This window comes from Artemia franciscana, chromosome 4 (assembly GCF_032884065.1).
Source record: "Artemia franciscana chromosome 4, ASM3288406v1, whole genome shotgun sequence".
NCBI lineage: Eukaryota > Metazoa > Arthropoda > Branchiopoda > Anostraca > Artemiidae > Artemia > Artemia franciscana.
In genome coordinates this window covers 1,811,784-1,835,701 of record NC_088866.1, presented here as the reverse complement: position 1 = coordinate 1,835,701, position 23,918 = coordinate 1,811,784, and the positions used below count along the sequence as shown (strand labels likewise).

Below are 23,918 nucleotides of genomic sequence, written 5' to 3'. Positions count from 1 at the left end.
AATTCTATTCAAATAACAGGAATTGCTTTTTAAGAACTAAAGGCAGAGAAAAAGCAACTGGTGACTGAAAATTATAAATGTTGTTGTTTATGTAACTGATGTAACTGTTGTAACTGAAAATTAAAAATGTTGTTGTGGTAAAATGTTGTTTTGTCAAAATTTCAATTACCTGTCATGTAAGCAAATTTCAGGTTTTTACCCTTCAGGTAAAATTCTAGTTTAGTGACTTTTGGCTATCTCAGAAAGGGGTTAGGTTAGGAAAATGAAACTTTCAGGGATGGGTCTAAAGGCTAAAGTATGTCCCGGGAAGGTATTTTGAAGTACTTTGAAGTACCCACCTCCACTCCTTCTCCCTCTAGAGGGCTCTGAAATTCGCCTACATGACAGGTCTATACCTATTGAAATCTTGACAAAACAACATTTTACCTTAATTTTCAGTTACCAGTTGCTTTTTCTCTGCCTATAGTTCTCAAAATAAAATTCCTTTTATTTGAGTAGAATTCTGAGCCATATCAATGTTTTTTGTTCAAAATTTAGGAAATGTATTTGCATATCTTCAAAACATTATAAATTGGGATTGAGCAAAGTTGTGGTGCTGAAAACAATTTTGTTGTATTCATTCAAGCAGAAGATCTATTTTGCAAGGTTTCACTTTTATAACACACATATTTTTAAAGGTCATCAAAGGTCAGGACCCTCCAGAGGGAGAGGGAGTGGAGGTAGGTACTTCAAAATACCTTCCCGGAACATACTTTAGCCTGTAGACCCATCCCTGAAAGTTTCATTTTCCTAACTTAACCTCTTTCCGAGATAGCAAAAAGTCACTAAACTAGAATTTTACCTTAATGGTTTCACCTCAGAACTGACCCCTCTCCTTCTCCGCATCTTTTCATTCAGTTAAAATGATATTCGATATTTATCAATCAATCAAGATCTTTATTGCCCAAAAAAACACACAAGGGTTCAATATGGAATAGATGAGTTGACAAAAAAACAAAAAAAACAAAAAACAAAATGAAGAACACATTCACAAAGAAATATATACTACAAAGAATAGATTCAAATATTTCTACTAACACATAGCAGGATGGAGGCTGTTTGTCCTATCAAGCTTAGAAAAATAGCGACCGCGACGCTCCTCAGCCATGGTTAGTGGCTCAGTTAACCCGTAGGCTGACAATAGTCTTTTGTTTAGTCTTTCAAGTCTATTTTTTTCCAGCCCCTGTTCTTTCTTTCTTTCAAGTCCAATTTTATTCCAATACTAATGAAATCGAAAACTACCAACAAGTGTGACAGATCTGTTCATACCTCTGCTACAATCAAATCATCCCTTATTTATTTCATTTTCTTCTTTCAAGGCAATTTTTACCATCCAAATTTAAATTCTAAGACTGGTAATTTTCATATTTCTTTTTCCTATATTTCTTTTTCGATATTTTGTGTTCCAAAATCCCTAAATCATGTAGATGCGCCTCTTTGACTATTCAATTATAGACTAGATTCTTTCTCTTTTAATTATTAATGATAGCTCATTATTCTAAGAGCCTCAAAACATAAATCGTTTTTTTTGCTGGTGGATTGTTGTCAACTTACATAAGTCGATATAGACTTAGGCATAGTGGGGTCATAATTTACCTTATCAAGCTATGTTTCAGGTTCCTTTATATTTATTGTTTATGAACAAACCCCTTTCATAATAAAAAAAAGAAAGAAAAATATTAGATGTGTTCTTTTAGAAAGGCCTTTTAAGTTATAAATAGACTTCAAGCGTTTAAAAGTAAGTTTGTAACCATTTTTTGTGAATAAAGGTCTCTAACTGAAAAAAGGTTATATACAGTAAAACGTAAGCAATTGCCGCATCTCTTCTTTCTTTGCCTCAACCTCCTCGCCCCTAAAAGCGAGGGAATCCTTACGAAACGGAGTAGAATATCTACTAAAGATGAAGAGAAAAAACTTACTTCAGTACGGATTTTATCCCAGCCAAGAAGAGACATGAGTGCATTTAATATAAAATAAAGCATGTAGGTAATCATGTTACTTCCGGGTACAGGTGTATTAGGCGAACTCTCGAAGGAGTTTTGCATTGAAGCAAGATCCGCAAGTGGGTATAACGTCTGAGCGTTGGTGGAACGGTTCTGGCTGGCTGCTTCCCTCTCAAATGAATTAATTTCTATACACCACGCTTCTAGAAGGATAAGATATATAAAAAAAAGACAGGGAATAAGAGAAAAAGCAAAGAAACAAGAAACAAAAGCATGATGTAGAAGTGGGTAAGAAATGGCTTCCTCACTAAGCATAAAATCCTCTATGCTAAGTGGTCAAGATGTAGGTGATTATGTTACTTCCGGATATGGGTGTATTAGGCGAACTCTCGAAGGAGCTCTGCATTGAAGCAAGATCCGCAAGTGGGTATAACGTCTGAGCGTTGGTGGAACGGTTCTGGCTGGCTGCTTCCCTCTCAAATGAATTAATTTCTATACACCACGCTTCTAGAAGGATAAGATATATAAAAATGAAGAAGGAATAAGAGAAAAAGCAGAGGAACAAAAACATGATGTAGAAATGGGTAAAAAGCAGCTTCCTCACTATGTACGCCATCCTCTATGCTAAGTGATCAAGATACATTGCGTTAAGATTCAAACTTTCATACTTAAACAAGGCCTTTTACAATATAATGATGTAAAATTATTATAATCATCATCTAAGACCATCCCAATCATAATGAGCAAACTAATCAAAAATGAAAATAAGGAATGTTACTACTCAATCTCTGAATAATACCCTAAAGGCCAAGATTTGCTGAAGAAAACTGAAACTTTTCTCTAGATGTTTGTATTATGCAGACTTATCTTAGTTTTGACAAGATTTTCGAAGAAACTAAATTTATGCTGGGGGAAAATGGGGTCTAGAGGGCGCAAACTAGGGCCTGGAGGGGCACTTCATCCCAATCATCATAAGAAAACTAGTCAAAATTGAAAATGTGAAAATTCGACTGTCGAAAAATTGAACATTTGACTGTCTTTTCACTGTTATCCTAAACATTTTTTCACGTCTCAAATTTCCGTTAATTTGAGGAGCCTACAGCTATTCTCAATCCTTCAAGAATAACACAAATTCTCCAACGATTACAGAATCGTTGGTCAAGAGAAACTATCAGTAACTTTAGACCCTGCTTTTGCTAGCAAGATGTTTCTTCTCTGATCTTTCGGCATTCTGGTATGATTTTTGTTCTTTATTTATTTGAAGTCTTAAGATGTTAGAACTTAATTAAGATATAACTAATTATTATAAATTATCTGAGATTTAGAACTAACCTTAATGAGAAGTTCTCAGACTTAAAGCACCAACGACATTGAGAGCGAAATCTGAATATTTGAATTAGATAAGCTGAAACTTAAGACAGCATTATATACATCTTATAATATTAGCAAAACAGAAATTCAATTTTTAAAGAAATGACCTCTACATGCAGTTATACAGCTTTGGGGCGCAAAATTTGAAAGAAAGCAACTTGGTAAACAATCACAATAAATTAACTAAAAATAGTAGTATCAAACAGCTTTTTTTAGTGCAGGGACAGGTGTCTTTTATCATGACAAAAGTTGGCTTTGGTGAGGAGTATTTTTGTAAACTACCTACTTTTATGCAGGAGGTAGTTTATGATGCCACTCTTAAAAAAAAATGAATGTCTTACAAGCTAAATTATAATTGTAAGAAATTAAATTTACCATTTGCTAGCTTTTAACGGGCCTCCCCCAGGCCACTCAGCGTGTCCCCAGGTGACAATAGGGGAACACCCTAAAGATATGTAGGGTACCTCCATAGGAGGCACGGACCAAGGGGGACCTTGTCCCTGGGGGTCCATACTTGAAACTGGGGCACCCTCGCCGAGGGCCATAAATACAGCTAGATGAGAAAGAAGATCCCTCAAACGTACACTCAACAGGGCTAGCCGATATCTCCAAGAGTCCCGTGAGTTATAAACCTTCTCCCAGAAATAGGTTAAATTCCATGGTGACGCAGAACACCATCGGCGTAAGATCCAGATCTATAGACAACGGCCTCTGCAAAGGGCTGCCTCGACCCTTTCGGGGTACCTGCAAGACCGGGTAATTTGCGGTCAACTCTATTCCCACTTGAGGAGAGGCGCTCCTTGAGCAAATTATAGCCTAGTAAATGGCACATCATCTGAACAGGACTCTGATTAATGGACAATTCTTCTGGGCTTGGTCTGTTTTGACGGGTGTTTTCAGGCTGAAAAAAACCTCTTCTTAGCTGATTTATCTACTATGGGCTGCCTCCCCGTAGTAGATTAATATTTGTAGGCATGAGCCTATAATGAGTCGGAGGTAATAGGCTTGAGACTGTCTTAGTCGGATTTCAACTATTGAGTATAGAAGAGCATCGCCGAGTGTTGAAAACCATGTTGTGACCCAGGATGGGCCCAGAATTGCACAAAACCTTCATTCATACTGGAGGTCCCTGGGACTTCTTGCTGTCTGGTTCTAAGCCGACTTAAGCGCTTTGGTGTAAGCTTGAGAAGATATGTCGATCCCCGTCCTGCACTGATATCTGGCATCCTATCCACAGGGATTGATGGCATCCTCCCTAGGTAAATTTGGTATGGGAAAAGAAAACACTAATGGCTACCTAATTTTGCAATTTTATAGGTATAAGAGTCTAGTTATAACCAATACGGTGCTTGGTCATTAAATGGCCCATAAGTTAACATAATATTCACGTGATGGTAAGACAGCAAAAATTACTGATTATGTTATAGTAAACCGAAGACTGGCAGGATCAGTACAAGATGCTAGGGTATATAGGAGTGCTGTTATTGATGTTAAAAATAAAGATCACAATTTAGTAGTGTTTAGGGTTAATTCAAAGCTAAAATTTCGGAAGGTTAATTACCTTCTGGGAAGTTATGATATTGGTAGACTCCAGGATGAGAATTTGAGAGAAACTTTCCAGGAACAGTTGAACACTAGACTTGAGAGTTTTAAATTTGACAATATGGAAGAGGGTTGGAATAATGTTAGAAAAACAATTTGTGAAGTTGCTGATGGTGTCTTAGGGAAGAAGGTTAAGACTGCAGCTAGGAATATAAGTGAAAAAGCTTTATGATTAAAAGAGAGGAGAAGGGGTTCATACAAAAATTATCTGAGTCATGGATCACTCAGATAACTGAGAGGATCACTGAGTGATGGATATACGAAAAAAAGGAATGCAAAGAAAGTGGAGAAAGCATTAAAATATGAAGTAAGAAGGTGTGAAGGGAGGCCATGGATAAAATTGCCAAGGATATGGAAGATGCGGCTAGAAGGCATAATATATGAAAACAAAGAAAGGAAATAATAAATGAAAAGAGAAAAATCAAATAGGTGAAAAACGAGGATTTTATCAGCAAATAGCAAAATATGAAAACCAAGCAAATATTTCGACAAGGACCTCCGCCAAGTCGTCCTCAGTGCTCAACTGAGCACTTTTCTTTTTCTTTTTGATTGTTCTCTTTTCATTTATTATTTCCTTTCTTTATTTTCATACGTCATGCATAGCCAGTATGGTCTCAGAACGTAAGAAGGCATAATAGTAAAATATTGTATGCTGGCATGTTAATAAATTGAGGGGGAGTGGTCGATCCGGACTTGTCCCAGTTAAATATAGGAATGGGGCCACTATTAGCGATAAGGATATTGTTAAAGAGAGATGGGCAGAACATTTTGAGAATGTGTTAAACCGAGATACAGTTGCAGGAAAAGGTATAAAAGAAAATGAAGAAGTTTCTGATACCTTGGATATGAAGGGAGATTTGTTAAGTGAGGGTAATTGGCAACAGTACTAAAAGAATTAAAAAATACTACGGCTCCAGGTGCTGATAGTTTGGTAAATGAGTTTCTTAAATATAGTGGCTCTGAGGTTAGAAATAAGTTATAAAAGATTATGAATACGATTTTTGAAAAAAGCGAAGTACCTAACGATTTTAGGAAATCCTTAACTGAACAACAGTATAAGAAAGGTGATAAGAGTGGATGTGGCACTTATCTAGGCTTTAGGCTGGTCTCTGTAGGTAGCCAATTACTTAGTAATATGATACTTAGACTGAGAGATGCTGCGAACAAAGTTTTAAGAGAAGAACACTGTGATTTAGAAAGGTAGAAGGTGTGTCGACCAAATTTGCACTCTTAGGTTAATAGTTGAGAAGTGCCTGAGTTGTCAAAAACCTTTGGTCCTCAGTTTTATAGATTGTGAGCAAGCGTTCGATTCTTTTGACAGAAGAGCTTAAGCAAAGGTCTTATCTTTGCATTGTATGCCAGACAAATACATAAAAGTGATCAGTGCTAGGTACAAGAATAACACTGCTGCGGTTAAGGTAGGAAATGAGGTTAGCAGCTGGTTTTAAATTAAATCAGGAGTTATGCAGGGTTGTTTTCTTTTCCCCCTTTACACGGATTATTTTGATGGACATTGTCTTAAGGACAGCAAGAAAGGCAATGGGAGACCACGGAATCAAATGAGGAGGAAAAACTCTCCTGGACATAGATTATGCTGATGATTTAAGCATCCTAGATGAAAGTACGAGCACAATGAATGAACTTTTAGAGGTTTTGCGAGTTCAGGGTGCTAGAATGGGGTTGAAAATTAATGTTAAGAAGACTAAGTCACTAAGGCTAGGAATAAGTGAAGATGAGAAGGTGACGCTGGGTAGTGAAAAGATTAATTAGGCGGGCAACTTCACTTACCTTTGTAGTAGTATTAGTAAAGACGATGGGAGCAGTGAAGATGTTAAAAGTAGAATCGCCAAGGCTCAGGGTGCTATTTCACAGTTTAAAAAAAGTTTGGAAGAATGGTAAGATAAGTCTGAAAACAAATATTTAAATACTAGAAGCTACAGTGATGACAGTGGTCAAAAATGGCTCTGAAGCATGGGCGCTCCAAAAAGCGTATGAAGATTTGTTAGATGCTTTCTAGAGAAATTGCCTTCGGATTGTTCTGTACCCGGCTAACTGATCGTATTTCAAACAGCAGCATGTACAAAAAAGGTGGCTCAATCCTGCTTTCTAAGGCTATACTGAAAGAAAGGTTGAAATGCCTAGGGCATGGTGTGCGGATGATAGATTGCCGAAGATTGTCCTTTTTGATCAACCGTCTAGGGCTAAACGAAAAGCAGGTCGTTTTCGTCTAGGGTGGGAGGACATCATAAAGAAGGATTTAAAGGAAATGGGAACTTCCTGTGAGGGTGTATAAAGGGAGGTTTTAAATAGATTGGGATGGAGGAGGAGCGTGCGTAACTGTGTTGGCCTCAGGCGGCTTGGTGTTGTGGTGAGTTATTAGCATCAGAAGTAGTAGTAAACAGCTTAAAAAGTTGAAACTTTCCTTTAAAGGTGTCATTGTCTTTAGGAATTGTCAAACTGTCAACATTTGAATTTTTATGGACAAAAGGTGTTGTTAAATTTGGCTATTTAGTTTTACGTGTATATTTTCGCCTTTCAGTGTGGCAGCACTGACTAAAATGTGATACTGCCCTAGTAATTTTATCATTTTAAACAACCATCATATTAGAATAGCGCGGTATTCAGGTATGAATAGATCTAAGATAAGTCCAAGATTAGGACTCATGCTAGATATTTTCCAGAGAAATTAACTACGGATTGTTATGGGTACCTGGCTGACTGACTGTATTTGGAACAGTAGGCCGAACGAAAAGGGTGGTTCAATTTCCGCTTTCTAGGACTACAGTGAGAGAAAGGTTGAGATGGTTAGGGCACGTTTTGCCGATGAAGGATGACAGATTGCCAAAGATTGTTCTTTTCGGCAAACCGTCTAGGACTAAATGAAAAACAGGTCATCCTTGGTTGGGGCGGAAGGATGTCATAAATAAAGATTTAAGCGAAATTGGAACTTCCTGGGAGGGTGTAAAGAGGGAGGCTTTGAAAAAGTTGGGATGGAAGAGCGTGCGGTAACGGCGCTAAGGTGAGTTGTTAGTAGTAGTAGCAGCAAGATGAGTCTAGGGGGAAAACATGTTTTTATTTTGATGTCTGCGGTACTTCTGCCCAATTAGACATTGAGCACAGGAATTTGATGATATTCTCACTGTATTCTTCAAACCACTAATTCGATAAGAAAGAACAATGATTTTGTGGCCAGCGCGGCAAGATCACAGCTCTGTGACTTTCATTAAAAATTGTTTATTGTTGAAAGATATGAGATCCTAGCAGAATGATAACCTAAAAAACTGGTCTTTTCAAAGAAAGGCCATGCAAGTTTGTTTAATGTCGAGCATAGACAATTCAAAACAGTTAACCATTAAACTATTTAAATTTGCAACAACTGTATCCAGATCTTTTAATGTTCTCTAGACGTCTTTGTCAATTGATCGGAGGAGCCTATAACTTTTCGCTTATAGTAGAGTACAGTAGCCTGTGCAGGAGCCTAACTTCATTCATAACTGTTCATTTATAGGCAAAAACGTATCCTGGATTTCTGTTTGAGGGGTGGTGGCTACAAAAAAGAGTTTTAAAAACTTATCAAAAATTTGTTTATATACTTTTTGTTACGTTTTACGAGTTGGACAAAATTTTTTTGAGGGTGGTCAAACCCTACCCCCCCCCCTGGATACGCCTTGCTTATAGAAGCCAATTGAATTGGAGCAATAATAGAATCAGAGCAATAACAAGATCAATAGAATTATTGCTAAATATAACGGATTATAGGATCGTTGGTGAAGAAACATCATTTGAGACTAATTCGAAAACTGGCTGTGCAGTAACGGCTCTGTTTATTAATCAATGTCAAAACAAGAGAATCTAAAAAACTTACCCATTGCATTATTCAAATTTCCTATAACCATATCCAGATCTTTAATGATGTTGTCTGGGAGTCTTTGTAAACAAGTAATTATTGTTTCTTGAATTTCACAGAGCTTCTTAATATGAACGATACTTGCCAAAAGCAGACCTTTTCTTCTTTGATGTCGCCTTAAAAAATAATAGTTAAAAAAAAGAAATAAAAACTGAATGGATAAGTGCAGTGTTAGGAAGGAGAGAGGGAATGTCGAACAAATTTCTACTCTTAGATTAACAATTAAGACACGACTTAATAATAAAACCCCTTTAGTCCTCAGTTTTATAGATTATAAACATCCAGCCAATAGAACAGCTTCAGTGAAGGTTTTATCCCCGTATGGTATACCAGATAAATACATCAGAGTAATTAATGATACTTACAAGAACATTACTGCTTTCGTTAAATGAAGAAAAATGGCCAGTAATTGGTTTTGTATTGAATCAGGACTTACGCAGGGTTGTGTTCTATTTTTATTTATGTGGGTAATTTGGACGGACATTGCCCAGCACAGGGACCCGGCATAGGCTATTTAGAAGCATTGAATCAAACTGGAAGGAGAACTGTCCTTCCTGTTGAAGTGTTTTGAGTGATTTGTATGTCCTAATTAAAATGTTGGCAAAATGAATAATTTTTGGAGGTTTTGGGAGTTAAGTGTGCAAGAATAGATTGAAAATTGACGTTAAGGATTACTGGGTCACTTAGACTTGAAATAGCAGGCGAGGAGTTGATCGATGATAAGTTTTCGAGCGTGGCGGATTGACGAGCCTACGGTGAGACCTAGATATATGAGATTGTCAACAGGCTGGACAGAGCTAGAAACGACAGCTTATTATAGGAACACACTAGTCAATTTTCCTAGAATTGAATTGAAGTACAATTTTCTTCTATTCAACTTCTAGGATTTCGATAATTTTGGTTTCCGCTGAAGAGTTGGGCTAAGGTCTAGGATACAATCTGCATTACATACCAAAGACAGATTAACAGAAGACAGAATCAGCGAAGATGGATACAGATCTTGAGCATCAAGTACACAATTATTGAAATAGAAGGGGGAGGAGACTGCTCCTTGACGGGCTGAAATAAGTCGCGTGCGCAGAATGGGGAACAAAGTTTTGTCAGAAGATAACCTCAAACAAACCTCGATCTGGAGTAAAGATTCCGGAGAGAGCAAATGACAGCTAGATTCTATCCCCGTTTACCAGCCTTCAGAAGCATCAATGCATGGATTAGAGGTTCGAATGCGCGTCTAATGTCGATTTAGGCAAAGACAAGATTCTACCATAAAAATTCGTCAACGATATTAACAAGACGGTTAAGGCGTCAGCAAATTCATTCCACAACTTAAAGCCGAACTAGTGTGGAGGAGTCTAGCTCCCTTTTTTTAGTTCCTCTATAAACAGTAGCTCAAGGAGCTTGTACAGGGATGCAGTTACAGCTATGAGGCAGAATGATGTGCCCTGAACTTTAGACTTTCTCTTTTTAGAAATGGGAGTCAGATATCCGATGCAAAAAGAGGAAGGCACAATGCCCCAAGTGAAAATCACCTCAGATCGCATTGACTTGGTTAACACCAGATGAAACTTTGCATTTTAGCTCATGGATGGCATCTTCGATGGAACTAGGAATATTAGTGAAAAAGTTTTAGGTTTAATAGAGAGTAGAAGGGGTTTGTACAAGAACTATGGGAGTGATAGGTCATATGAAAACAAAAGGAATGTAAAGAAAGTGGAGAAAGCATTAAAATATGAACTGAGGACATGTGAAGTGGAGGCCATGGATAAAATTGCTGAGGACCTGGAAAATGCGGCTAGACGGCATAATAGTAAAATATTATACTGGCATATTAATAAATCGAAAGGGAGTAGTCAATCCGGACTGGTCCCAGTTAAAGATAGAAATGGGGCCACAATTAGTGATAAGGAAATAGTTAAAGAAAGATGGGCGGAACGTTTTGAGAATGTGCTAATCTGAGACAGTTGCAGGAAAAGATATAGATGAAAATGAAAAAGTTTGTGATACCTTGGGTGTGAAGGAAGATTTGTTTAGTGAGGAAGAATTAGCAACAGTATTAAAAAATAATAAGGCTCCAGGTGCTGATAGTGTGATAAATGAGTTTCTTAAATATGGTGCCTCTGAGGTTAGGAATGAGCTACTGAAGATTATGAACATGATTTTTGAAGAAAGGGAAGTACCTAATGATTTTAGGAAAACCTTAATTAAACCACTGCACAAGAAAGGTGACAAGAGTGAGTGTCGTAATTATCTAGGCATTAGTCTGGTCACTGTAGGTAGCAAATCACTGAGTAATATGATACTTTTTAGACTGAGAGATGCTGCGAACAAAGTTTTAAGAGAAGAACACTGTGATTTAGAAAGGTAGAAGGTGTGTCGACCAAATTTGCATTCTTAGGTTAATAGTTGAGAAGTGCCTGAGTTGTCAAAAACCTTTGTCCTCAGTTTTATAGATTGTGAGCAAGCTTTCGATTCTTTTGATAGAAAAGCGTTAGCAAAGGTCTTACCCTTATATGGTATACAAGAAAAATACAAAAAGTGATTTGTGCTATGTACGAGAATAATACTGCTGCGCTTAAGGTAGGAAATGAGGTTAGCAACTGGTTTTGTATTAAATCAGGAGTTAAGCAGGGTTTTGTTCTATCCCCCTTTATATGGATCATTTTGATGGACTTTGTCTTAAGGAGCACAAGAAAGGCAATTGGAGACCACGGAATCGAATGGGGAGGAAAAACGCTCCTGGACTTAGATTATGCTGATGATTTAAGCATATTAGGTGACAGTGTGAGCAAAATGAACGAATTTTTAGAGGTTTTGCGAGTTCAGGGTGCTAGAATAGACTTGAAAATTAATGTGAAGAAGACTATGTCACTAAGGCTAGGAACAAGTGAAGATGAAAAGGTGACGTTGGGTAACGAAAAGATTGACCAGGTTGGCAGCTTCACTTACCTTGATAGTATTATTAGTAAAGATGGTGGGATCACTAAAGATGTTAAAAGTAGAATAGCTAAGGCTCAGGGTGTTTTTTTTTACAGTTAAAAAAAGTTTGGAAGAATAGAAAGATAAGTCTGCAAACCAAGATTTGAATATTGGAAGCTAGAGTGATGACAGTGGTTAAATATGGCTCTGAAGCATGGGAGCTCCAAAAAGCAGATGAAAATTTACTAGATGTTTTCCAGAGAAATTGTCTACGGATTGTTCTGGGTACCCGGCTGACTGACCGTATTTCAAACAGTAGGTTGTACGAAAAATGTGGTTCAATCCCGCTTTCCAGGCCGCTTTCTCATAGATAAAGATTTAAAGGAAATGGGAACTATCTGGGAGGGTATAAAGAGGGAGGCCTTTAATAGATTAGGATGGAGGAGGAGCAGACGTAGCTGTGTGGGCCTCAGGCGGCTTTGTGCGGCAGTGAGCTATTGGTAGTATATATATATATATATATATATATATATATATATATATATATATATATATATATATATATATATATATATATATATATATATATATATATATATATATATATATATATATATATATATATATATATATATATATATGGAAAATTAAATAGTATATATTTTTCTTATCTGATACTTGACCTATGTGTAGCCTTTACTGTAGGGAGTAGAAGCTGGGATGTAATCATGACAGTAGTGATTAATATATTGGGAAAGAGCTATTAATTGAGAACCATATTGTACTTTTCTTCTAATTGATTTCATAACTGCAACGTAAATTAGTTCATAATTGCAGCCAAGTGATGTAATCTGGTTATTTTAGCTTTATTAATTTAGTCAGGGGTCAAATGAATAGGAGGACATGCTGAAATGCGGCAAGACAATATCACAAGAAAATATTTTAAGGAATTGGGAGTTCATTGGAGGAATGTTGAGATGTGGGAGTTGGAATATGCATTGTCAGTAGAAGTAGTATTTTCTTGTACAGTTAGTGTTTGGATATTTAACTAATATTTTACATATATATACATATATATATATATATATATATATATATATATATATATATATATATATATATATATATATATATATATATATATATATATATATATATATATATATATATATATATATATATATATGTATATCCATAATCGTGACATACAGGTTCTTGTGTCCAATGATCTATTTATTTGATCCAAGAACCCTTGGCTTAAAATGTGTATCCAGGAAGCTCTGTATCATTGTCATAACTTCTTATGTTCTACACCAAAAACAGGATTCTGATTGGAATTGAAGTAGGTAACCCCTAAAAACGTTCTAAAACTCCCTAATCTGATGCTAGACTAATAGTATGACTCAATAACTGGAATTGGTGTTCCATCGAAGATGCCATCCATGAGCTAAAATGCAAAGTTTAATCTGATGTTGCCCAAGTCAATGCTATCTGAGGTGATTTTCACTTAGGGCATTGTTCCTTCCTCTTTTTGCATCAGATATCTGATTCCCATTTCTAAAAAGAGAAAGTCTAAAGTTCAGGGCACGTCATTCTACCTCATAACTGTAACTACATCCCTGTACAAGCTCCTTGAGTTACTGTTTATAGGGGAACTAGAAAAAGTGAGATGGACTCCTCAACACTAGTTTGGCTTCAAGTGAGGGACTGAACATGCTGACGAAAAGAAAATATTAAGCCTTCTAGTGGGTCTAACTATCAATGATACCCTTATTAAAGGTAAATAATTCCAAGGTAAAATACAATTAAAGAAAATTCTAAGGTAAAGGTAGTGAAAGGTAAAGGCTCCAGAATTTCTCTTAAAGGTAAAGAATCCTACAGTAAAGGTACTGTTTTTTAAATGTAAGGTAAAGAATTTTTTGTTTAAGGTAAAGATAAGATACGATAATATTTATTTGCAAAAGACTATCACAAGCTCTAAAGAGCCGAATTCGCTTTATATGTCACTAAAAGCTAAGAAAAAAAAAAAATCAAAATAGTACATTAAGTCAAACACTTAAAATTAAAAGGAATTAAAAAAGCAAAATTATCAAAGATAAAGGGCAAATCAGTAAACTTAACAATTAAATTACAAAAACATTGCAGTAAATAAAAAAAGAATAAAAACGGCAATAGAGGAAAAGTGGAATTTGGCAATTACATAATCACGAATTATTATTAAGGTGTTCCAGAATAAAGGGTATAAAACTTTTGCGAAACCTTTCTGTAACAGCATGGATCGGAGAGTAAGTTGGGATTGCTAAGGAGGCTGACCGGGGGAGTCGGAGTCTAATGGGATTGTGAAAATCAGGGAGTAAGTCCTCAGTACGGGGATTGGAAATGACTGATTTAGCGAAAAGCAGGCAAATTTTTTCTCTCCTTTCTTTTAAGGTGGTAATGCGCGCAGCTTTAAGGAGGAAGGAGTATGGAATTTTGCCTTCTTTGTAAATGATCCTGAGCGAACACTTTTGGACCGACTCGATTTTGTCACTAAGTTCATTTGAAAGTTGCGAATGCCAGACCGGACATGCATATTCCAACAACGGCCTGATAAAGGATAAGTAAACACGGAGGGAATGTATCTTAGGACAATTAAATTTGTTTAGTAGCTTAAAAATGGATAGTGAAACATTTGCTTGTTTAACAATGTTGGATACATGTGTTTCCCACTTAAGATCATTAGAAATTGTGACACCAAGAAGCTTGACATGTTTCACTAGCATTTCGCTTGGGATCGGATCGCAAAAAGCAGGAGTAGATTTCAAGAAGTTGATTGTCATTATCTGTGATTTAGTGGGATTTACTGTCATATTTAGATTCTTGGATTCATCCGAACATTGGGTTAGGATTTCAACGGGGTCACTTTTAATATTCCTATGACATACTTCAAGGATCGACAAGTCATCAACATATTTCCATCTTTGGGGGAATTCCTTGCCAATTTCGTTAATCATGACAAGAAATAATAGTGGTCCCAATAAGGTTCCTTGAGGTATTCCACAGTACCTAGGGAGGGGGTTAGAGAAGGTATTTTTGTATTTTACAACTTGTGATCTGTCTGAAAGGAACGATATAACAATATTTACTAAGAGTGGGTCAATTTCAAAGTTATCATGTAGTAAACGAATTAGGATAGTGTGGTCAACTAAGTCAAACGCTTTTTGGAAATCGACTAAAACCAGGTTTAGCCAAACATTTGGTTTCTCTAGTTCACTTAGGACCGTGTGAATCAAGTGTACAAGGTAATGGGCGGTGGAGGTTTTTCTTAAATTACCAAACTGTCGGATGTCAATGCGTGGTATAATTTTAATTTTAAGCCAGTCACAAAGGAACCCTTCGTAAAGCTTAGAAAAAACTGGAGTGAGTGTAACAGGACGCATGTTGGTTATAGTCAGACTGGAAGATTTCTTTGGGATGGGTGTTATAAAACCTAGTTTCCAGCAACTTGGGAATATACCAGATTTTGTAATTTGGTTAAAAATATCAGATAAAGGTCCAGCAATTGTGTCTGAAAAGGCTTTAATCAAGTCAATTGGGATGTCTAATGGGCAAGTACTTGATTTTTTGAGCTTTTAGATTTTATTTATAATATCAGAGGGAGAAATTTGGGGGAAAGAGGTGGAGGGAGGAATAGTTTGACCTGAGCCAGTGAAAGGGGGGAGACTTTGTACTATGGACGCAAGATGCAGGTTCAAATCGTTGGCTATCTTGTAAGGGGGCTCAGGGAGATGAAAATTAACTTCAACAGGGTTTTTTCCGCAAATCTCTTTAATTTTCCTACACCATTGTTTGGGTTTGTTAGAAAATACAAATCCTTAACCTTACTATTGTAATACCCAGAAGCTGCCTTTCTCAATTTTCTCTTCAGGAACTTTCTTAGATCATTAGCCTGTGTGATATGTCCTTGCTTGAACAAATTGATTTTTTTTCCTTATTAGTTTTTTAAAAGTCGCAGCAATGTAAGGTTTATCGGTAGAGCATATTTTATTTTTTTTCACCAGAAAATGGGCTTCATAATTACTCCTCAATAAATTTTGGAGGGACAAAGCCTTGAAGTCGACATCATTTCTTTGGTACACAGGGGACCAATTTTCACTAGTGATCCAAGAGCCAAAATTGTAGAGTCCTGAGTCAATTAGAGGTCTAAAGACGGTTTCAGTAATAGTAAAGGAATGTTTAACTGTAGCTAGTGGAGATAGGAGTAGGCTAAAGTGGTAACTACCTCCAAGAGGGGGAAGAATGGTGACGGGTCTGTAGAAATTTGACATATTGGTGCATATTAAATCAAGAGTAGAATTGCCTTTGGTAGTAGGGACTTTTACAATTTGTTTTAGACTAAAAGTATTACATGTAGACTCAAGTCTTAATTCATTTGCGTCACCTAAGAGGAAAATTCCAGCATTTGGGTATTTAGATAGTACATAGTCGGCACTGCCATGCAATTTTTCAATAAAATTAATTTTTTTCAGCCGCTCTCTGCCCAGGAGAGTAGTAAAAACAACACAGGACAATCAAATTCAAAGGACGTGGTAAGACTTTAGGTCGAACACAAACCCACAAAATTTCATCAAAGGGAGTAAGACAAGGAACTAATATTTCTGAAGGATAAAAATCATTACGGACAAAGAAAAGAATTCCACCCCCTTTCTTACCCAGAGGGTGGGTTTCGGGTCTGAGTTTAATAAACTGGGTGAAATTACTTATTTTTAACATGTGTGTATTTTGAGCGTGTACCTCAGTAATAGCGATTATGTCTGATCTATATATTTTAGAAAAGGAGTCTAATTCATTAAGTTTGTCAAAATTAAAACTTTCAGTGTTGCTTAACAAAAGTGTGGGAAATTTAAAACGACTTGCAAAGGTACCATTTTTACACTTAACTTTATTTAAATTACAAATGGGTACAGGGGGCGTGGTGGGATTCTTAGCGGGGGCCAGATTAATGTAGTCAGAACAGGGGACCAAGGGAGCACATTTGACTTTTATGGGATGACTATTAGGGTCAACATCGAAAGATGAATTATTAGAGTAAGAAAAGGATTTATCTTGGGGATTTGGGGGTGGGGGGACGGGCAATGATATGGATGAAGCACGAGGAGAACAATTAGGATTCATTATAAGACAATTAAAAAGTCTCAGACCTGAGTCACGTTGACAGGGTAGGCACGAGGGATAAAACGAATGGACTGGGGGTGGGGTTTCGAAAAGTGCTGGGAAAGGGGGCCTGGTTGGGAATAGTGATTCATGTCCGTCAAGAAACTGCTGGTTTGTGGCAGAGTAGGGAGGGTACAGGACAGCATACTGTGAGGGGGGAGGAAATAGGACTTCTGTATGCGGGGAGGGGGAGGAGGTAGCAAAGGATAAGGGAGGAGAGTTCGGGATCGGGAAGGGTTTGTCAATTTTTTAGCTGTGCCTGATGAACTTTGATGAGAAATTTTTGCTTGAGCGCGGCGCACTAAAAAAGGACGGCGGAAGGGAGATGAGTGGCTCTTACAATTTTTATCTTTGGACAGGGACACTGGAACAGGCCCCAGGGAGGAGAATTAACATCATCTACTTTTGGTGCATGGGCAAAACTACAATATTTGTTATTACAAGCTAAAACTGGACAAAGCTTCACATGGTCAAAACTGCACTTAACAGAACCACAACTACCTGAATTAAAATTACGACATATATGTAAAAATTTGCACTGCTTACTAAATTTACAACGATTATGATTAAAATGTTTGCATATCACATTTTTTTTTTTGGTACTTTTTTGCTGGAACTTTGTTGATGCACTTGGCTGAAAATCACTGAGCTCATTTTTTTAATGTAATTTGCCTTAACTCTATTTTCGAAAACACTTTTTGGCTGGAGCTTGGTTGAAGAAAAAACGTGTTTAAATACACAATTGTCTCCTAATTGGCAAGAATCTGCCAAGATTATATTAGCACATTTTAGTTTATAATCAGAAGAGACAGTCTTATTATGCAGGCTATTCACCTTGTTAATGTCCACACGTTTTTGAGCATCTGTAATGTGGTAATCAAGGCTACCATTATAATTAGTCTGTATCAAGGGTGGATTGAGGTCAATGAAAATTTCCGGATTTGTGTCACTTGTTGTGACAGGTATCACTGGATTTAATCCTCTAAGTCCTTCATCAATATTCATCTGGTTTATGGACATTGCACTGTTTTTATGGTCAGAGATGAAAGTGTTATTAACCTCATTCAAAATAGAATTATATGCAGGTTGATTTGCTAGATCGCTTTGGTGAATTGTCAAAAAATTGGAGATGAAAGTTAATGCATCCGTTAACTTTTCTTGTAAAACCAAGATTTTGGTAATATCTGGTTGTAAGATGGGGGGGTGTAGGGACAGTGTCCGTTTGAACTGATTTATCAATGCTACAGTCAATTGTTTGACAAGATACATTTGTTTTCCCTTCAGAACAGCCTCGGCGCTGGGGAGGGACAAGGGAAATTGTTGGCCAGCCTTGTTAGAAACGGTTGGTTCTTCAGTCAATAGAGGAAATTGGCTGAGCAGAGTGTCTGGAAAATGTTTAGGGCTGCTGAGATCACTTAGAATCCTTCTTCTTTCAACAGGGGTATGGGGTGTCCGAGAAGTTCCGGATGGGGGGATAGAAAGCACTAGAGAAGAAGTACAATTTACCTTAGACTTGGTAGAGCAATCTAGGCACATCCAGGAGTTATCCCAACTAGTGATTTCTATCCTAGCACACTTTTCAGTCCCTGCATGGAACCAAGAACTGCAATTAACACATTTGACTGCGTTTGAAGTAACCCGTAATCTGCATTCAGGACAAAACTGTTTTGATTTTGTCATTTAGTCTTGCAACACAGGTTTAAGCCTTACTTAATTGAAAGGTCTTAGTATGTCTTAACAGGTCAGAGACTGAAGAGAGACTGCAAGAGAGATTGGCATGGTTATCTTGGCAAGTTTTATAAAAATAACAGATTGGAAGTTACTCTGGTTGCCTTGAGTCTAACTGGGGGCCCTACCAGGAAAGGAGAACCCCAGGGGTAACTTCTTGGGAATCTCACAGCAAATTAAATTATTGGAGGAATTTCTGGCAGGAAATTACCTCAAAAGCATGTAAGCAGTATGATTTTGACTACTGATGTAGCCTCCATTTCAAAAAATCTTCAAAAATAACCAGAGATTCATCAGAACTATTGGTAGAGACTGATACCCTACCCCATACTTATGCAGATGCTTGGGTAGACATAAAAATCTTTGTTAGATCACAAGAACAGAACATAAAAACTAAATCCTGGATTTAATTCCGAAGATGTGCCCTATGGAATAGATCATCAGGAGGAGCGTTTTGCAACAAATAAAATGTAAAGACTATATATTTTTTTATTGTTACAATTATTTAATTACTTTACTTGCATAATTTTAATTATATTAAAATTATTAAATATAGCACATACAGATTTATGCTGACTGAATTCCAGTGGTGACTTCTTGCAAATTGCATAGTAACACAAATTACTAGAGGTATTTTTGGCAGGGAACTCCCTCAAAAGTATGTAAGCAATGTGTTTCTGAATACTGATGTAGCTTCCATTAAAAAAAAAAAAAAATCTGAAGTAGGCTAATTAGAGATCCTGTAAGATTGTTACTAGAGACTGGTGATCTATCCAATATTTGTTAGATGCATGGGTAGAAATAAAATCATTGGTATACCAGAAGAATAGAACAAAAAAATTCAAATATTGAATATAATGCCAAGACAGAGATCTGCACTGCAGTGCAGCATAGATCTATTACCAGGATAAGCTTTTTGCAGCATACAATGCTCACCCATTTTGAATCTGATTTTGTAGCTATAATTATTTCATTTTATAATTCTAATTGTATCAAACCTATTTTACTTCATTGTATTAAAATTACAATTTTAATTATGTTTTCACAATTTAATTATTTATATATAATCATAATTTTTCTATATAATTGTATTATCCCAGTTTATATACCAATTTATTATTAGGCTATATATAATACATAACATGTAAACATATCCATTATATGTTTACAACATATAATACATCCACCAAAACACAATATGTCCCATTCATCTATAAAAAGGTGATTTCATTCTGCTCAAAAGATTAGATAAAAGAGAACTAAAGTGATACATTAGATGATGCAAGCCTATATGCTGATTTGACTCACCTATCAATAAGGATGTGACATCTCTTTAGTGACCCCAGCAGCATTGTAACATCTTGTAGTGACTGTTGCAATAGCATATCTCTCATGTTGGCAGTTCTAATTGCTGAGTTCTAACTGTTTTAAAGAGTTAACTGATAAAATTTAGCTGGGTCTGTGTTGTATTGGATTAACAATACTTCTTGACTACCAAGGTCCCTGCATCAGCCCTGCAGTGCATTCCTGCAGCATGGTTTGATCTCTGGGTCCCATATTACCAAGCTAAGGTCAAACCCACATGCCTCACCACAGGACTTAGCTGGATCTGGTTTTAATTGAGAATTTTATTTAAAAACACACTGCTGCTGTTCCTGCCAATGCCCATATTCATCAAATACATCTATCAAGATTATAAAAGGTAGGATTCCATATATTTGAAACAAAAATTTAAAACAATTTTTTTGTCAACACCAGCAATAATGTTCCAACAGCATAGTTTGCAAATGGCAGACAGAAAACAATGGCAGCATCACACAGGCCAAAATGTTTAGACTGTGGGCAGCTGCTTTCTCTATAGGTAAAACTTAGATATAAAAATATAAAATAAAAATATAAAAATAAAAAAACTTACAAAAAAGCTTCAATGATCTTGCTAAAAAACTCATTAAAGACTTGTTCAATTTCCAGAAGCACCTTTTTAAGTTGTTTGCTTTTCTCCAGTGCTGCATAATTTATATGCCCAGGTTGATGCTAAAAAAGAAAGAAAGATAATTATGAGGAATAGTATAATGTGTGCATCAATCTGCATTAAGGGTACAAATCCCTTCCTTTGGATAGAGGAAGGGACAGGGATAGATTTAAAGCTTTGATGCTTCTAGGCCCAAGCATTTTTGTTGCTCTGCTTTTGCAAGATTTTTGGGGAAATTCCCAAAAATTTGGGTACAGGGGCATTCCACATCAAATCAACACACTTTAGAATAAAATACTGCATCATTATCTTTGATTTTGATGAAATTTGGCACAGTGATAGACCCCTATGAGATACTCCCAAAATGCCCTGCCCTTTGATGACCTTTAAAAATATCTATTTTATAAAAGTGAAACCTTGTAAAATAGATCTTCTGATTAATTGAAGTACAAGAAAATTATTTTCAGCTTCCCAACTTTGCTCAATTCTAATTTATAAGGTTTTAAAGATAAGCAAATATATTCCCTAAATTTTGAAAAAAAGCATTGATATGGCTCAAAATTCTACTCAAATAACAGGAATAGCATTTACAGAACTAAAGGCAGAGAAAAAGCAACTAGTAACTGAAAATTAAGGTAAAATGTTTTTTGTCAAAATTTCAATAGGTTTAGACCTGTCATGTAGACAAATTTCAGGGCCCTCTAGAGGGAGAAGAAGTGGAGGTGAGTACTTTAAAATACCTTCACAGAGCATACTTTAGCCTGTAGACCCATCCCTGAAAGATTCATTTTCCTAACCTAAACCCTTTCCAAGATAGGAAAAGTCAATTAACTAGAATTTTACCATAGTTTGTTCACCTTGTCTATGTATCAGTAATGGAATTTTATAACCTGTAGCCAATAATTACCCTAAAGTTTAGAAAAAGGCTACAAATTTCAAAAATCTTGTGGGCCTAAATCAGATATGATCAAAAAGTGAGGCTTAGATCACTTTTTTCAGCCTTATTTGAGCAGTAGGTACCTAGCCTAAATGTATTTATTAAAATTCCAATTCAATAATGCAAATAGGCTTAATGTGAAAAATCATCAAAGGTGAGGATACATTATTTCCCTCTAAAAAAGGTAATAGTGTGTGCAAATACTTCCAAATACCTTTGTAGGTCTTCATTCAGGCTCTGAATTCATGTCTGAAAGTCTTATTCACCAAACTCAACTAAGCTTAGGCTACTTTCTATGATCAAAAGAAGCCCCTAATCTAGAATTTTATAGTAACCTAGGTTATAGTTCTTCTTTCCATCTTATTTCTGTCTTATAATAAACCTTTACTCCACCACATAGCTAGCAACATTCTATAACTTATTCAAAATATTCTAAATTAAAATAGGCTAGTTTATAGGAAAACGTTACCTCAAATTGAAATTTGGCCTGCTGACCATATTTAAGTTTCCCATACTTAGAGCTTTTAAGATGGTCTAAAAACCTATTTCTGGAGGATTTAGCAGACTCATCATTTAAAACTTCTCTGACATCATAAGACTTCATAAGGGGTAGACCAACATACAGTTCTTTATTAATTTGGGCCATCTCACTTGAAGCCATTAGGGTTTCTTTCATATTCTTGTAACTTATATCAGGCTAAAAATAAGTCTTCGCACATGATTTTCGGTTTCAAACTATTGCTTTAGAGTACACATTTGCCATAAGATTTCGAATTAAGCCAAAACTAAAGTTCTGTGCGAATTAACTAAAAAAAGTGAGTTTTTGCAAATGATTCACAATAAGATCATAATATAGTTTCACTCCGTTTCTGGACTGAAGCTACTAAAGCAATATGAAATGAAGAACTATGATTCCTTTTGTCTATCTGATTCCTTTTGGGTTTCTACGACCATACAGACTGCTAGATGTGATTTAGCAACTGTTATCGTTTGAGGCTCCATGAAGTCATCATTTGTTGGTACCACTACTTTCATGGAGTGGATACAGGAAAAAAAAAAAGCCAAAATGCGTAACTACCCGACGGCCTCCATTTTAAGAGACCAAGAAGAAATGAAATTAATAAGTGACATTAGAACTCATGGTCTGTAATGCAAATAAAAAACTCATTTTTCCTATTTGAATAACGATGTCTGTTTTATTAAGGATTTTCTAACCAAGTTAAGATAAGGTATTAAGTTAATAGAGTATTCATTTAAACACGGCTTCATTACCATCCCCTTGGGGAAAAAATGAAATTGTAAATAAGGGCTTAAAACATATGCAATGGGTTTCTTTTATATGCTGAATTGATTTTAAGGTTTTCATCAAGGTCATTCTTCTTTTTGGGGTGTCCCCCTTTTGCTAAAATGCATGTTTGCTCAGGATTATAGCTTTTGATAGGAAATTTTAAAAGTGATGAATGTTATATGCTTGAAATAAGTCAAGATACATAATATTGCTTACAAAACTTTTGGAAAAACTGAAAAACTGAAGACAAAACTAAGACTTTTTTGTTATTCTAAATTGACCAATGTTATCATCAATTTTATTTTGCTAGCTTGATGTCTTTTTTTGCCCCACAAACAGTACTTACCCTCTCCCCACAAAAAAAGAAGAATACATATTATGCTTGGTGATTTGCTGCGATTTTATTAGCTGACTATTCTCTTTCACCAATCAAACAAAATCTGCTAATTAATATTTTTAGCTAACACTTAGAAGACGATAAAAACCTTTTATCTATATGAAGACCCAAAAAGAGAGTTGGTCAATTACGCATAAAGCTTCAAGGATACTCCTTTTGCCTAGATAAAGATCTACAAACCCCGCTTCATAATGAGTGGTAAACGATTATGCACAATTGTAAATAATAGTGTCAAAACCCAAGGAATCCACGGAGTTAAGTACATCTTTAAATGAATAAATATGTATACTGTTTATTTTGAAAGAACTATTTGCATCTTTAGGATAAAACGCACCACCGCACTGCGTTAGTGTCTCTTAGACTAGAAAGCTCAATAGAAAGCTCTTAGACTAGAAAGTTGATAATTTCAAATTGATTGGCCATTTCAGAGTTTTAGTCCATGGCATTTTGGTAACTTTGAGTTGATGTTGTAATTAGTAAATTTGATCACGATAAAATTAGACTAGAAAGCTCAATACATAATTAGAAAGACTAGAAAGACTCTTAGACTAGAAAGCTCAATATATAGTTGATAATTTCAAATTGATTGGCCATTTCAGAGTTTTAGTCCATGGCATTTTGGTAA

The 23,918-nt window shown here is 36.0% G+C and overlaps 2 protein-coding genes across 2 annotated transcripts in view; both read right to left on the bottom strand.

Annotated features, from left to right (window-relative positions):
- Positions 1–2,203, bottom strand: part of LOC136025843 (mRNA export factor GLE1-like) — a gene marked incomplete in the record, with an annotated part of 63,858 nt that extends 61,655 nt beyond the window's left edge. Inside the window, 1 exon segment of the mRNA XM_065701859.1 lies at positions 1,959–2,203. Within this exon segment, the coding sequence (XP_065557931.1) occupies positions 1,959–2,084 (126 nt within the window).
- LOC136025844 (uncharacterized) lies at positions 1,958–22,362 on the bottom strand. Its single transcript, XM_065701860.1, has 4 exons — positions 22,078–22,362; positions 20,615–20,733; positions 8,821–8,978; positions 1,958–2,489 (listed from the first exon to the last, which is right to left on the bottom strand). Exons 1-4 carry the CDS (start codon positions 22,282–22,284, stop codon positions 2,311–2,313), a joined length of 663 nt encoding a protein of 220 aa, XP_065557932.1. The 5' UTR covers positions 22,285–22,362; the 3' UTR covers positions 1,958–2,310.
- Between the last annotated feature and the right edge of the window lie 1,556 nt (positions 22,363–23,918).